Here is a 16,504-nt window from a genome sequence, read left to right as displayed (position 1 = left end):
AGCACCTATAGGGATGCTTTAGGGTGGATTCCTGCATTGAGCAGGGGGTCGGACTCCATGGCCTTGTAGGCCCCTTCCAACTCTTCTATGATTCTATGATGCACAGCGATAACGATGGGGCCACCCGGGCGTCTATCAAATCTGCAACCTACCTGAAGGGGGGCGGAGCCCTCTGGTGGGGTAGCGGCCCGTGGGCGGAGCCTGCCAAGCCGCCTGTTCTGACTCTTCTCCTCCTGGGTGGGCGTGGCCTGGCCGCGCAGTGGGCGTGGCGTCTTGAGCAGCAGCACCAGAAGCAGCAGCAGCGAGGGGGCGTCGGCAGCAAGTGGGAGAAAGAGCCGGAGCGCGCGAGCGAGCCACCCCGTCCGCCGGCAGCGCGTGCGAGCTTCGGCGGCCGCTGATTGGCTAAAGCGCGCCGGCCGGCCTTTTCTTTCGCCCCTCCCCTTTTTCTTTCTCTCGCGCTCTCCTCCCTCCGCGGCCGCCTCATCTGTGGAGAATCGTCGCGCTGAGGTAAACCGAACCTCCCACCGGCTTCAGGCAGGAGGCGGCGGCGGCGGCGGCGGCGGAGGAGGAGGAGGAGGAGGAGGAGGAGGAGGAGGATGGCGGCGGCGGGGCTCGGTTTGCCTGCGGGGCTTCCTCTCGGCTTGCCCTCGGTGTGAATGGTGAGTGTGTGAGGGGAGAAAAAAGGGGCCGGGGGCGGCCGTGTCTCTCCCTCCCCTCGTTCCCTTCCCGCCCTCCATCCATCACCATCCTCCTCATCCTCATCATCCTCATCTAGTATTATTAGCCTGGATAAATGTTCACACCAAATGATCCTGCATTATTATTGGTGGAGGCTATGAGGCTAATTAATTAATTAATTAATTACAGTAATAATGCAACCCCAATCCTATTCAGACTAAATGATCCTGCATGGTTATTGGTGGAGGCTATGATCATAATTACTTAATTACAGTAATAATGCAACCCCAATCCTATTCAGACCAAATAATCTTACATAATAATGAATATTATTATAGTTGGGGGGGGGGGGGTCTATGAACCGCCTTCATTTTTGTGAACCGCCCAGAGAACTTTGGCTATTGGGTGGCATAGAAATGCAGTAAGTAAGTAAATAAATAATAATAATAATAATGGTTATAATATTTGGCTGTGTTCATCAACATCATAATAACCAAATAATATTCGGACCAAATAGTCCTGCATGATAATATTTATTAGAATATTTGACTATGATAATAATAATTACCAAATAATATTCAGACCAAATAGTTCTGTATAATAATATTAATTAGAATATTTGGCTATGATGATGGTAATAATAATAATAATAACCAAATAATATTCAGGCCAAATAGTCCTACATAATAATATTTATTAGAATATTTGGCTGTGGTGATAATGATAATGATGATGATAATAATAATAATAATAACCAAATAATATTCAGGCCAAATAGTCCTGCATAATAATATTTATTAGAATATTTGGCTGTGGTTATAATGATAATGATAATGATGATGATAATAATAATAATAACCAAATAATATTCAGGCCAAATAGTCCTACATAATAATATTTATTAGAATATTTGGCTGTGGTTATAATGATAATGATAATGATGATGATAATAATAATAATAACCAAATAATATTCAGGCCAAATAGTCCTGCATAATAATATTTATTAGAATATTTGGCTGTGGTTATAATGATAATGATAATGATGATGATAATAATAATAATAACCAAATAATATTCAGGCCAAATAGTCCTACATAATAATATTTATTAGAATATTTGGCTGTGGTTATAATGATAATGATGATGATAATAATAATAATAACCAAATAATATTCAGGCCAAATAGTCCTGCATAATAATATTTATTAGAATATTTGACTATGATAATAATAATTACCAAATAATATTCAGACCAAATAGTTCTGTAGAATAACATTAATTAGAATATTTGGCTATGATGATGGTAATAATAATAATAACCAAATAATATTCAGGCCAAATGGTCCTACATAATAATATTTATTAGAATATTTGGCTGTGGTGATAATGATGATGATAATAATAATAATAACCAAATAATATTCAGGCCAAATAGTCCTACATAATAATATTTATTAGAATATTTGGCTGTGGTGATAATAATAATTACCAAATAATATTTGGACCAAATAGTCCTGCATAATAATATTTATTATAATATTTGGTTATGATAATAGTAATAATAACCAAATACTATTCAGACCAAATAGTCCTGCATAATATTTATTAGAATATTTGGCTTTGATGATGATAATAATCATCATCATAATAATCAAATAATATTCAGACCAAATAGTCCTGCACAATAATATTTATTATAATATTTGGTGGTGGGTATGATGATGTTAATAATTACAGTAATAATACAGCTATCATTATTGCTACTACAGATCACTCTAAAAATAATGATAACTATTATTACTGTTGTTATTATTATTATTATTATTATTATTATTATAGTAATCTGTAATAATATTGTATTATTATTACAGGGATACAACCACCCCCAAAGTCTCTCGCCTCGCCAGCATTTCTTGAGATGTTGAGATGCTTCAGGTAAGAAGAAAAGGAGGGGGGAACCCCCAAGCCACCATCTCGATATAAAGAAGGCTATTTCATATTGCTTTTGAGGCCAGTGCCAAATGCTTTGTTCCTAATAATTTGTCCGTGTATTAATGCCAAAGGGATTTGACACTTGGATTGCTTTGAATGGGGCCTCAAATATATCTCATCATCAACTTTATTACGGTCACCGACCAGACTTTATACATGCACGAGAGTAGGGCAAAATTACATACAGATTTGAAAAGTATGCAGCAGAATCAATTCTGGAGAGATCCTGTTCTCATAGCATTCAAAAAGAAATTTGCAAATTCCTCGATTGTGTCAATAGGTGTATTATACAGACACAAATTTCTGTTTCCTTCCCTCCTGGGGGATGGGGGTCTTCCCCAATCTAAAGCCCTCCACATGTGTCAGAATCACTTGGTGATTCCCATCACTTGGTGCCCTTTAAGACTGAAGAAGCATTGGAAAGATTCTTTACCACACATTTGGAGAGAGATAAGCATCCCCCGAGGAAGGTCAGTCTTTTCTGAAATGCATTGGGTATAATAAAAGGTTCTTTTTCAGGCACCTGAGAATATTTTCTCTTCTCTTTGGGGATACAGAAGCATCTTCCCGCCCTATTGCTGTTTCCTATACTATAACTCCCATTACTTCCAGCCTGCATGGCTGTTGGTCATGCAGGCTGGGGATGAAGGGGGCTGTAGTCCGATACACATCTGGAGGGCATCAGGTTGATACATCTGCTTTGGGTGCACAAGGTCCCTGTTTCTAAGCGCCAGCATCCCTAGCTTTGAAAAAGATCCCTGTTAGCCGGTGATGAGGAAAGATTTATTTATTTATTTATTTATTTATTACATTTTTATACCGCCCAATAGCCGAAGCTCTCTGGGCAGTTCACAAAAGTTAAAACCATAATAAAACAACCAACATGTTAAAAGCACAATTACAAAATACAGTATAAAAAGCACAACCAGGATAAAACCACGCAACAAAATTGATATAAGATTAAAATACAGAGTTAGAACAGTAAAATTTAAGTTAAAGTTAAGTGTTAAAATACTGAGAGAATAAAAAGGTCTTCAGCTGGCGACGAAAGCAGTACAGTGTAGGCGCCAGGCGAACCTCTCTGGGGAGCTGGTTCCACAACCAGGGTGCCACAGCGGAGAAAGCCCTCCTTCTAGTAGCCACCTGCCTCACTTCCTTTGGCAGGGGCTCACGGAGAAGGGCCCCTGTAGATGATCTTAAGGTCCAGGCAGGTACATATGGGAGGAGGCGTTCCTTCAAATAACCTGGCCCCAAACCATTTAGGGCTTTAAATGTCAATAAATCATTGGACTGGCAGCCAATGAAGTTGTAAAAGGACTGGCGTAATGTGATCAGAGATGTTTCTCTGCTTGAGTTCCCAGAGAGCTGTTGGCTTCAAGGTAGACAATATTGCGATAGATAGACTAAAGCTCTGATAATATTGGGATGGATAGATAGATTAAAGAGCTTCATGGCTTCATGGAGGCCAGCAGTATGCTTGGTTTGGGGAGAAGCCGTGGCTCGGGAAGAGCACAGGGGTGTGTATGGAGGGGTGCTGTTTGCACTTTTGTCCTGCTTGTGGTTTTCCCGTGGTCATCTGGTTGACCACTGTGAACAGAACGCTGGACTAAATGGGCCCTTTGGTCTGATCCAGCAGGCTTCTCCTTATGTTCACATGCTTTGTGTGCACAAGATCCCAGGTTCAATCCCAGCAGCTCCAGTTAAATGGATCTCAAATAGCAGGGAATGGGGGGGGGGGGGAACCTCTGCCAGAGAGTACAGAGAGCTGCGGGTGGTAAGAGCAGACAATACTGGGCGACGTGAAAAAATAGTTTGACCAGATATAAGGCAGATTGCTATGACCTAGCAAATCCTGCCTCCATCTTCATGAGTTTCCTCCCCACCTTGCCTCAATCTGTTTCATTTTCATGCACTGTCAGAACTCATTTCCCCTCCAAAATCCATCTGTTCTTTCCTCTTCTCTGTTATTAGTAATATCTTAGGATCATAGGAAGCCGCCTTAGAGCAGATCAGACTATTTGTCCATCTAGCCTCACCTGCAATCAGATCTTTTTAGCTGGAGGTTTTATTTATTTATTTATTGCATTTCTATACCGCCCAATAGCTGAAGCTCTCTGGGCAGTTTACTAGGAATTGAACCTGGAACCTTGTGCATGCAATCCTTCCCAAACAACATCTTAATAGTGTTGCCTGTGAGATATTTGTTTTATCAATAAAACACCATCATATAAGAAATCCCATCTTCTTTATCCAAACCCTTCACATGGTATACCCCAGTCCCCTTTCTCTTAATAGCCAAGCTCCTCCTAACTCCTAACTCCATTCAATATCCTTTGAATGACCCCCACCTCAGGCATGTTTCCTGGGACCTCTTGCCAAAATTTCTGCAGCAGTAGAGTTCGGAGTTTCAGGCACAGAGCCATCTCCTCCCTGCAACACACACACACACACTTCTGTCGTCCTGAATATACTGTTTTGCAAGGAAATGGAAATGGCACAACTGGCACACAAGCTAATTAGAAGATTATCCATTGTTATGATCTACTATTTGTATGTGTGTAGGTAGGTAGGGCATAGATATTGCAAGGATCCTGGGAAAGGGAAATGTCTGTGTACTCTGTGTATCAATTTGCATGCATACATTTCGAGGGGTTCTTTGAAAGCAACAATAGGCCACTCTTTGTCAGGGTGGAGGGCAGAATGTGATTCTGCTGTAATGGGTCCCTGGGTGCAACTCTTTATTATTGGCCATGGGACTGGGTTGTAACCATTCACATATGGGAGAAATCAAAAGGTGCTCTTGAAGACATTTGTCTAGGCTACTTTCTTATTCTTAGCCAGATATAGGCCTGAAAAAATGTGTGTGTGAGTTTAGGAGGGGGGCATTTTCCTACTGTTTGTTTTTCAAAGTCTGTTACCGCAAAATGACATTTTGGAAAGCTGGATGTTGATAAAAGCCCTTTCAAATGTTGCAAAATGCAGAACGCTGTCAGGTATTTGCTGCAGGCATACAATGCTCTTGCAGCATGGTAACAAGGCCTTTGTATAGCAGTCTTGCTGCTTGTCTGCTTTAAATTCCTTTATCTTCTGCATCAAGCGAAAGAAACTGACCAGTGTTTGGAAATAGACAAAATCAAGAAAGTAGGATAACAGTTCATGTAGATCAGAGTGGACAGTTGGTGTCCCTTCAAATGTTTTGGCCTGCAATACTCATCAGCCCTAGCCAGAAGAGCCAATGGAGAGGAATGATGGGAGTTATAGGCCAAAAAATCTTGAGTGCCATAAGATGTCCATCCCTTACGTAGATCTTAATTTTTCTTAAGCCCATGAAGATTGAAATGAAAGTATAGAAATGGAAGCTGTGAATCTTTAAGACACTGGTTTTGATTAGAAACAAACTTGAACTATGCTTCAATAATATGTTGTATACTGGTTTCGGAAGTTAGTTCTGTGAACATAACTGTGATGAACATAAACCTTGCTGTATCAGATTAAGGGTTCAACTTGTCCACTATGTCAAGGACAACCATGGCCACCCAGTTACTTCTAGAAAGCTTACATAGAGGGCATAGCAGGGTTGGTTCTTCCACGTATTCAGAAGTGCTGTTTGTGATGATGATGAAGCCCTTTTAAGAGCTGAATGTAGTTATGAAATTTTGCGCAATAACCAAATGTATTGCTAGTCTTTAGTACTGTAATCTGTAAATTACATAATAGAGACATATTTTCCTGAGCATTTCTCTAGATATAGAAATTCCTTCTTTTCTTCATTATAATATCAAGTACATATTTCTAAGCCCAAATAGAGTAACCCTTTGTTTGTGATGGTTCCTATTAGCATCTATTTTTATCCCTGTTAATCGGAACAAAATAATTTAGGGTGCAGAAGCTTGCATCTCTAATGTTGGGTATATTTGTAGCTATTGTTTGAATAAAAATCATTTTCCCTTTTTATTTCATAAATATATTAAACAGTGCTATTTTATGTGCTCAAATTGTAAGCAATGTTATGTATTTAAAATAGCAAATAAAATTTAACCTCAAGTAAGTATTACATTTCTTTCCACTTTTATTTATTTATTTATTTATTTTAAATATTTCTATGCTGCCTTTCTCTCAAATTGTATTATTTTCTGAGAAACCCAGAAATGTGCAGAATTTTTGCAGTTTTTACATGGGCTCTCTTGTTTATGGGTTCTCTGAATAATTCATGTACTGAATTCCTTCGTTCTGCTTCCAGTCGCTGTTGCCCGTGTTTATATCTTCAGAGGAAGGCTGCTAATGCCCTCCCTCCCTCACACACACACACATACACGCCCACTCACAAATTCTTCAGGTTCCACTTTCGTATGTGTGTGTGCACACTAGTGTGGTAATAATTTAGTCCCCATTTTATTCAAAAAGTGCTCCTCATGTACAGCCTGTTTGAAGCTGCCTTGCATTGAGTTGGTCCATCAAGCCTAATATTGTTTCAATTCAGACAACACATCAGTCAACACAGTATTTATTTATTTATTTATTACGTTTCTCCGGAGCAATAGCCGGAGCTCTCTGGGCGGTTCACAAAAAATAAAACCATTCAATGTATAAAACAACAGTATTAAAACCATAATATAAAAAGCTCAACCAGATAAAAAACCAGATGAAACTCCATTCAACGGTTGAGTTTTTAGGAGGTACTCCACACACAACATGTTCTAATGCCACCGTTGTGTGACTATGAGCTGCCATGGAGTTGAGTAAAATCCATCACAATGTTTGATTGACAGTTCTAACGCCCTCTCTCCTTCCCCAGTCCTCTCAATCCTATCCTATCAGCCTTACCGGTGGCTCTCCTAGAGTGGCACTTCCTCCTTTTACCGCTCTTGCCAGGGAACTCTGTAGCCAGTGGGAAAAGTCAACTTTTCCCACTGGCTACAATTGACTCTTCCTGCCTGAACCAGAGGCTTGTGTTTCACAGGAAAGAGTTAATCCTGAAGTTTAAATTGAGTTTGTTTGTGACACTATTGCTTCTTACCAAGGGGAAAATTACCCTGCAATTAAATGATGAATCTGGCACCTAGGGTAAAAGATACAGCTAATCCAGGTTCAGGATTTAGATCTCATAAAGTTGCTTGCTTTAAATAGATCTTGCTGCCGCAGGATAAAAGTACACTGAGACAGACTTCTCGTGGAGAAACTTAACTCTTCTTTGCGCTTTCAAAAAAGTCAAATCTTTTCTGCAGCCTACACAGAGCCTTGCTAACAGAATAGCCTTGCTAATAATAACACTTGAGGGGGTGTTCAGCCACTACTTGCTCCACTTGCCTTATGGTTCCTTAACCCTGCCTGCTACTTGCAGGTCCCTTTCTATCTTCTTGCCTGTCAAGAGCCAAAATAAACAACCACTGCCTGTACTATGCTATGGCTTCCCCTCTATCCTCTCAGGCCAGGAGGCAGGGAGAGTGCCCAGAGAGGCAATTGCTCCAACATTGCACCATGGGAAAGCAGTGATGCATTTAAGTTGACTGCTCTCAATACAGCTCTTAAGACTGCTCAGAATACAGCGAAGAAGCTGAGATAGGCTGGCAGACCACTCCCAGAGTGGGTGTGCTCTGTATCAGCTGGGAGAGAAGTAGACAGGAAACGCAGCAGAGCTCAGACACTTTGGCATGTTACACAAATGTGTCTTTATTTAATGAAGGTCCAAATATGTGGGTGACCCGTTTTTAACAATGGGATTCCTTTTGCAGGTTTCTCAATATTCCCCAGTCTTCGACAAGGTTGCCCTTTTCTTTTCTAGGTCAGAATCTTTTATAAGTCGGTAGCTCACTACCTCAACGCCTGATATTGGTCAAAACCTTGGGTCTTCCAAACATAAATCATGAATATTGAAAAAGATGCATCTGCTTTATTCAAAACTTATAGCCTGTATGATTCTGAAAGCTTGGAAAGTAAAAGTAAAAATATTTCATTAACGTTTATATTAATGTTAGCAAGTGGAACAGCTAGAACACACTAAGGGTGCAATCCCATGCATGTTCAGACTGAGAAAAGTTCTACAATTCCTAGCATGCCCCAGCCAGCATGGGCCTAAAAGTCTCACCTCTCAATTGACTCAAACTAGGCCCCACGAAGCCAGCATAGATGCAAAGATCAAGGTCAAGTTTTGAGTCTGAAGCACAAGGCAACTTTCAGAGGAATAGACATGTTAAAGTCAATTGCAGCAATAACAACTGTCATGTGGCACTTAAAGATTAACAACGAACTGTGATGTATGGTTTCATAGACCTAGAACCTACTTCATCAGAAACATGTAGTGTTATCCTCAATTGATAGATAACATGGATACAGAGAAGTTATATAAATAGTGGTGGCTAATGGTCATGAAATGCAAGAGTACAGACTGTAACAATTCTATTTAAAACTCAAATGTATATGAGATGAATATAGTGACCATTCACAACAGGAGAATTAGGTGACATAATACAATGTGCTTAGCTTTGTGACGTTGATGTTATGCTTATCTCAAGTGCATTTAGGTTTTGCATAGAATTGTCACAGACTATACCTCTTGCATTTCATGACCATTAGGCACCACTATATTATATGTACTTGTATGTGTGTGTGTGTATGTGTAGGTATATATATATGTGTGTGTATACATATACATACACACTTGTATGTGCATATACACATAATCTATAGAATAACAATTCATGCCCTAGTTCACAAAAGCTTGTGCCACAATAAATCAGTTGGTATTTAGGGTACTGCTGTTGTTTTCCAAACAGAAAGGAGTTTGATGATTATGGGGAGCCACAGAGCCCCCATTCGCATGTCACACTATGCCAGGGTTCCAAGCACTTCCTTTGCAAGTGGGACTAGCTAAACAACCCATGGACCTTTCTTCCATGGTTTATCATGACATGCAAACTGGGAACTCTGGCTTGTCTCCCAACAAGCCAGAGAAATAGCCTACTGTTTGTTGTTATTTCTTTGGCTTGTTGTGGGAGAGACAAGCTAGAGTTCCTGATTCACGTATCACACTAAACAAACCACAGACGGAAGGTCTGTGGTTGATTTAGCGACTGGGCAGTGTACACAAGCAGGCTGTTCATAAATGATAAGCCACATTATCTCAGAACACTGGCTTATTGTGACATGTGAACCAGGCCAGAGAATGCCTCTCTGTAGGGGTTGCTGTTGGCATGCAATTTATAGAAGGATCTCTCAAGCTTACAGTTTTGAAGGATAGATTGGGAGATGATGGTGATGGTGGTGGCCTTGGGAATGCATATTTGTGGAAGGTGATGAGAATATAAAACACTAGCTTTTTGAAACCTAAGCACATGGATTAGTTTGGAAGTGAGTTCATACTTCTGCTGTCTAGGCTGCCTTGATTAGGAGTTCCTGCTGGGGAGGATCAGTGTCAGTCAGTCATGTTGAGTAGGCTTAACAACTTGCATGGTAATATAAATGACCCTGAAACTGTCAGGGTCTTGTTTCCAATGAGAGCACCTAGCAGTGAGGCTAAATGGATACATTCAGTGGTGGGATTTCCCACTTGCTGGTGCCATGTAGGCGAGGCTCCTTAAATAACAATAAAAGGGTTACATAACTATATAGGTGCCAGGCCTCAAAGAAAATGGGAGTGTGGGTTGGAAAGAATTGCTTTGCTTTTCAATGTGTGAACATGGAGGAAGACTTAGTCACAAGCCTTAGGGAAGCAGAAATGGGAGTAAAGCTTTCAGGGTGGGTGACAAGTGACAGAAGCTTAAATGGCTTCCTGTCACAAAGTAAATTACTTATATGGCAATTACTTGGATCTCCTTTTTTAAAAGAGAACACTTTCAGCAGAATTTATACAGAAGCCCTTTTTCATCAACTTTCCCAGCGTTTTTAAAAGTATTTTTTTTAATCTTTCTGACTTCTAGTCTTAAAATTGCAAGGCAACATACTGCAGAAACTCTTGAACATGCTAAAACAGGGTGTTCCAAACTTGTTCACTATGAGTGAATACCTCCCATATCAACTTGTCTTCCAAGGACCCCATCTGCAGAGTTCCTAGGGGTTTGCTTTCAAGCTATGTGAGTTAAGATTTCTTCATCAGACCTGAGATGAGGTATGCCTCTTTCTGGAGTATTTTTCTTTGGATTGTAGCTGGGGACTCAAAATATTGAATGAATGTTTCTCCATATAAAAAGGTTCCCTGCACAGAGGAAGCCAGCATGTTAGGAAGGAAGCTAAGCTAGACCCCTTCTCCCTGATATCCCATTGTTGCATTAGTATTTTTCATTAAATGAATAGGCGTATACATCTGCTTTGGATGAACACAAATATAGAACTGAAGTGGGCTGCCTTGGAGGTATTTGGGCCACTTCCAAAGCAAAGTTGGTCTTTCCCAGTTTGTTCCAGAGGAAAGAAGGCTGTCTCTGAAGCTTTTGACCCACTGTAGAGCTTTGCAGGGTATTAGGGCAGCTGTCAAAGCCCTGATACATGCTTCCAGAGCAGTCCTTGCTTGCACTGTTGGCATGGGACTGCTCTAAAAGCATGCATTGTGGCTTTGACAACTGCCCATTTATACAAACTTTCAGAGCCTTTATTTTCTGCTATGCAAGTGAATGGAGACAGTGCTGTTTCCATAGGGGAAAAATAAAGTCTGCATCCCTGGAAAAGGCTGCTGAGTGGAGAAAACTCAACCCCTGGCAAGGACCCTCAATGAGGAGACATCTGCAGATCTGGAAAACCAAAGTATCCTTCTGCCTTGGGTCTAAAATAAAGCAGGTCTTACCCTAAGTGAACTGAAGTGGGGCACTAACCAAAGCAAATCCCAAAGCATTTTTTTCTGTGTCCATCCTTAAAACCTAATGAAAAAGAGCACAGACAAACCCTGCCACACCAACATAATTGTTCACTGAATTACTTTCCAAGTGCAACCTTCTGAGAATGAACTACAACCCCAGTTCATTGTCCTAAGAAGTACATTAGAGAAAGCATAAGTGATCTTGGCATTAGGTGATGTTACGTAGTCTCTGTGCTGTTGTTTTGTTAGAATAAGCAATCTATGTACTTAAAAACCTTTTAGGGGTTCAGATGAATGAAATAAGCTGATGTCTATGAAAGCTATGCCCCAATAATTCAGGTTCAGGCCTAATCGCCACCTGAAATGGCTGCCTTCTGTTTCTGTCATTCCAACCAAGCCATTGCAAATCCTTTTGTTGAGGGGATTTGTATAGGTATAGTTGAAATAGCCATAGTTGTGGGAGGAGCGGCTTCATACAATTGGCTTACTTTGTGGTTGATCTATTAGTGACCACCCATACATGTGGCTGCATGTGTGAATTGCACCTAAGAAGCCACAGCAAAACTTCAAAACCTGATAGTTCATTTCTAGTGGCCATCTCCTTAGGTTTGCAGTGAGATGTCCTATTCACAATAATTTGGTGGGTCCCTGAATTAAGTCCTGCTTTCTGAGGGGTACAGGAAAACCCTTGGTGCTGTTACAATGGGTCTGTTCAGACAACATGCTAAGCCACGGTTAGGCCGCTAAACCTTTTGCAGCAAATGGTTAGTGAGTATGTTTAAACCATGGTTATGTAGCCACCATGGTTAGGAATGGTTCACACGACATGCTAAGTCATAGTTCACATGATACACTAAGCCATAATGTTTAGCTCAAAATGCTTAACCATTGTAGCTTAGTGTATCATCTGAACAGGGTCATTCTCTTCCACAGTATAGTTTTGGTTCTGATTGCTCTCTTCTCTGTAAGCCTGTGATACTGGACATTAGGTTGACTTAATTATGTATCTTCATTCCTAGTTTTGTGTTCTCAAGTAAGCAATAAATGGAAATAATTTAAGTTTGTCTCGTCCATAAATGACATGTACCTGTTATTGCAACATGTTGATATGGCTAGCAACATAAAGGAGGCATCCTCTTTTGTAGAAGTTGCCAGCTCTCACAGCAGTGTCATGGTGAAAAGTATGCCACGCACACTTAAGAACAGGGATTTTCAATAATTGCATGTGGACAAAACACATTCATAACACATCTTTAGCCTTTCTGTCAGCCTTGTATCGCTAGCATTCTGTTTTTCTGTCGTAACAAAGTGTCCTCATTCTATTCTCTGTTGGTGTTCTATGATGCTGGGTGGTACTGTTCGTTCTGCACTTTGATCCTGAATCCACTTTGAGGGGCCTGATCCATGAAGGCTAGACCTGTATTTCTATTTGGAGGTGTATCGAGTTCAAGCATATCTAGTATTATGCCTGGCCATTATAGTGTCAGACTCTGTACAAACATAAGAGTAAGGGATGCCTTTGTCCTTAAGAATAATCCTAACTTTTACAGTTTTAGAAAAAGAACCCCTGAGAATATGCATGCTGTTTCTGCTAAGTGTTTAGAAATAAAAGGGAACTAGAAGGGAAGAACCACCTACTAGCAAAGGGCTGTTCAGTCTGTGTAGATTTTGGTCCCCTGGCCTGTGTGCATGTTGTTTGCTTTTTTTCTTTTCTTTTATTTTTTTTTACAATATTTGTATACTAGTTTTCAACCATAAAGAGTCTCAAAACTGCTCACAATAATAGCCATTTAATCTAGTGTTCTGTTGGTCCATGACAAAAATTAGAACAAAGATCTCCAAATACTGAATCTTTTAATGGAAAATATACTAGTTGAGTAGCCAAAATAGACTGAGCAGAAAAATATGTGCAGTTATTTGATATTTGTACTTATTAGGATTTGGACATTGATAACGGGGCTCTTGTTTATAATTTACTGTGCACTGTCAGGCGAGAAACTATTCTGTGGTCTTCTCAATCTGAGAACCTGGTTACATATTATGTAGACCAAACACTAATTGTTGGAGTATTCTGAAGGTTCCCACCTGACACAGGCAGAAAACATTGGAGGGAATCGTAGAGATTTTGGTCATCTTTTTCTGTCATATATTTTCTTAAGGGGTTGGGGGAGAGAGAAGCAGGGGCATTGAGTCAGTGTGTGGCTTATGTGTGGCTGTTTTTCACACATCTAATTTAATGTGCAGCAAGGTGGTCCTCACACCAAATTCAAACAGTTTGATTTCATGATTATTATTTTTTATAGGTAGCCATCTCATTGCTGAACTCAAAGTTATCAGAATAAAGTAAAAGTTAGCTTTGGCCTTATGTTAGAGACCTGAGTGTTAAAAGTTGAATGTTCAGCCCTGTGCATTGTGAGTTTGCCTTGCTCAAACAAACTTGCATGCGCTGAACATCTGTTTCTAGTCCAATCTAGTTGCTGATTGGTATATGCTATTTTGGGCTTGGCAGTGGAAAGTATACACAACACACATGATGATGGCCATGCCATTTTTGTATTTACCATAGTAAATTAGGAGTGCTGTTTAATCATGTCAACTTAAGATATAGTCCACCCACGGTTCAGCATGTAATTTGACAATGTATCTGAAAAACATAAATGTAGTTGCTGAAAAGCACCAGATTTTTAACCCCCATGTTTGCAGTAAAACGTTTTTAAAAAGATAGATGCATTATTGTTTATATCCCACCTTGTACCTTGCTTGGGTGTTCTTCATTCCATGGGCACTCAGTCCTTTCTCATACACCTACCCTGTTTCCCCGAAAATAAGACAGTGTCTTATATTAATTTTTGCTCCCAAAGATGCGCTAGGTCTTATTTTCAGGGGATGTCTTATTTTTCCATGAAGAAGAATACGGTACACATTTATTGTTGAACAAAAAAAAGGTCTTATTTTCGGGGGGATGCCTTATATTACAGCGAGAGGCAAAACTGGAAGTAGGTCTTATTTTCGGGGGATGTCTTACTTTCGGGGAAACAGGGTAAGTAGCTTTATTCTGTCAAGCATTTTCATAAATTTAGTCAATGACAAAGCAACAGCTTCTTGCCATCAGTTTGCATGGTGCTTTCCATGCTATAAGAGAACAGGTCCCTGCCACCAACACCTTACAATCTAATATTCAATATGGGAAGCAACAGAAGGGGGTGGGTGAGCCAGGGGCAGGGGTAGTTGCAGAACACACCAGTTCTAAATAAATAAATCCTTATTTATTATTGCCTTTCCAAAAACAAACAAACCCTCAGTTGTTAATAGCAATAACACCTAATAATCAGATTATTTGAAGTATTGTTTTGTTTGTTTAGATATATTTATAGCCCACTCTTCAACTCTGAAAAGTTTCCAGAGTGACTTAGCAATTAAAAAACACAATGTCATTTTCTTATGTACATGGATAGGCAGACATCCTTCCCCCCTCCGCCCCAGCCACTACTTCCGCCTCCCTCTGTTGTTTTCTCCAAAGTTTGGAATTGGCTTTTTTCAGTAAACTGTAGTTAAAACTAGCCAAGTTCTATGGGCAACCCCATTTATATAGTTCAGCAGATGCATGTTCTGATTTTGCTGTGCCTGCAATTTGATAGGTGATCCTGGTTATATAGATGCGCTTAGCATAGGCAGCAAAAGCCAAGTGCTTAATAATCTTTTCTTTTTTAAAAAATGTGGGGGAAAGAGAAGGATGCTGGTAGCCTGGGGATTTATTGCAGTAATTTCTGGCAGCTAGAAAGCTTGATACTGTAACAGATTCCCTAGGTTCTTTTCCAGCACCTTTTACATCTGGTAGCCTCCAGTGCAATAGATTTTGCTCCACTTTGGGATAAAGTTGGGAGCCAATTTAAACATGTGTATACTTTGATTTATTATTTGTCTGTCATATTTATATGTTGCTTTTCAACAACAACAAAATCTCAAAGCGGTTTTCATCGTAAAATAGGGCAACGGTATAAAACATTTGCATTCTAAAGTTTCCCCTACAAATTCATCTACTTTGAATCTTGGGCAGGTGTTGTCAGTAGCTCTTGCTATTGGAACTTAGAAGGAGAGGCTGCTGAAATCACTGGGGAACAACACGTCCTCTCTCCAGCCCTCTTGCTCTTATGGTTGCCAAGCCAGGCCAACAGTGGCCACAGGGGAATAGCCTCCCTGCCCTGGAAATGTGTTACCACACACCAAGTCCAGGTAATGCAAGGTGTTTGTGTCCAAAGAAAGCAGGGGCTTCTTCTCTACTGGCCAGGTAGTACATTGGGGAGGGATGGTGGTCCAGAGAAAGCTGCAGTGATGTCAACATTGCTAATGTGCTCAAAAACAAGGGAGCAATTCAGTCAGTGAACGGTAAGTACCGTTTGTGTCAGGAAGAAAGCTTTTTCTGTGATAGCTAACGTTACATAATAGGAGCAGTTATCTTATGAAATACACTTGTATAAATTGGTCCCTAGCTTTATCTCAAAGCAGAGTAAATGGCAAATGCTGAATTCTTAACGTTTGTACTTTCATAAGTTCAGCCATCATTTTTTAAAGTATAGATGCGGAGAGCCCCAGTGTAGGTCAAGTCTCCTTTCAGAACTGTGACCCTTCTATGGGAGGTGGTATGGATTTCTTAGATGGTAGGTCAACAAGTGCAAAGAAGACCACAGTTAAATTTGGTTTGTAGATGGTATTCTTCCACTATGCTAGCACTTAATCGGATGGTTCCTGCACACTCCAGGTATCACAGTTACAGCATTAAGTTATAAGGTACCCCTTGCTTCTTGTGACTCGGGTGTCTGTTATATGATACCAGCAAAGCTTTTCGTAGCTTGACTCTGCTCTGTTAGCGCTCACCAACACTGGCTTTATATGCTCTGTTTTTAAAATATCACTGGTACTACTCTGATAGGTATAACACTTGTCCATGATTTCACAATTCGCAGATGGCTGCTTAGTCGACTTGACGTGTTTAGAATTGTTCTGAAAATTTATGACTGATGCAAGAAATTCCCAAACTTCAGGTATC

At 40.2% G+C, this 16,504-nt stretch overlaps 1 protein-coding gene across 2 annotated transcripts in view; it reads left to right on the top strand.

The window, feature by feature from the left end:
• The first annotated feature begins 604 nt into the window (after nucleotides 1-604).
• SEC14L5 (SEC14 like lipid binding 5) overlaps nucleotides 605-16,504 on the top strand; it is a 46,544-nt gene continuing 30,644 nt past the window's right edge. The window contains exon 1 of one of the 2 annotated variants that reach the window (XM_063142967.1): nucleotides 605-659. Coding sequence is in view for 1 of the 2 variants with exons in the window: in XM_063142966.1 (XP_062999036.1) it covers nucleotides 2,599-2,615 (17 nt within the window). In the remaining variant the exon portion in view is untranslated. Of the gene's footprint in view, nucleotides 660-2,579; nucleotides 2,616-16,504 lie in introns of those variants that run through there. The other variant, XM_063142966.1, reaches the window with a different exon arrangement.

The sequence above is a fragment of the Elgaria multicarinata genome, chromosome 17 (assembly GCF_023053635.1).
Source record: "Elgaria multicarinata webbii isolate HBS135686 ecotype San Diego chromosome 17, rElgMul1.1.pri, whole genome shotgun sequence".
Taxonomy (NCBI): domain Eukaryota; kingdom Metazoa; phylum Chordata; class Lepidosauria; order Squamata; family Anguidae; genus Elgaria; species Elgaria multicarinata.
This window is presented reverse-complemented; position numbering and strand designations above follow the sequence as displayed.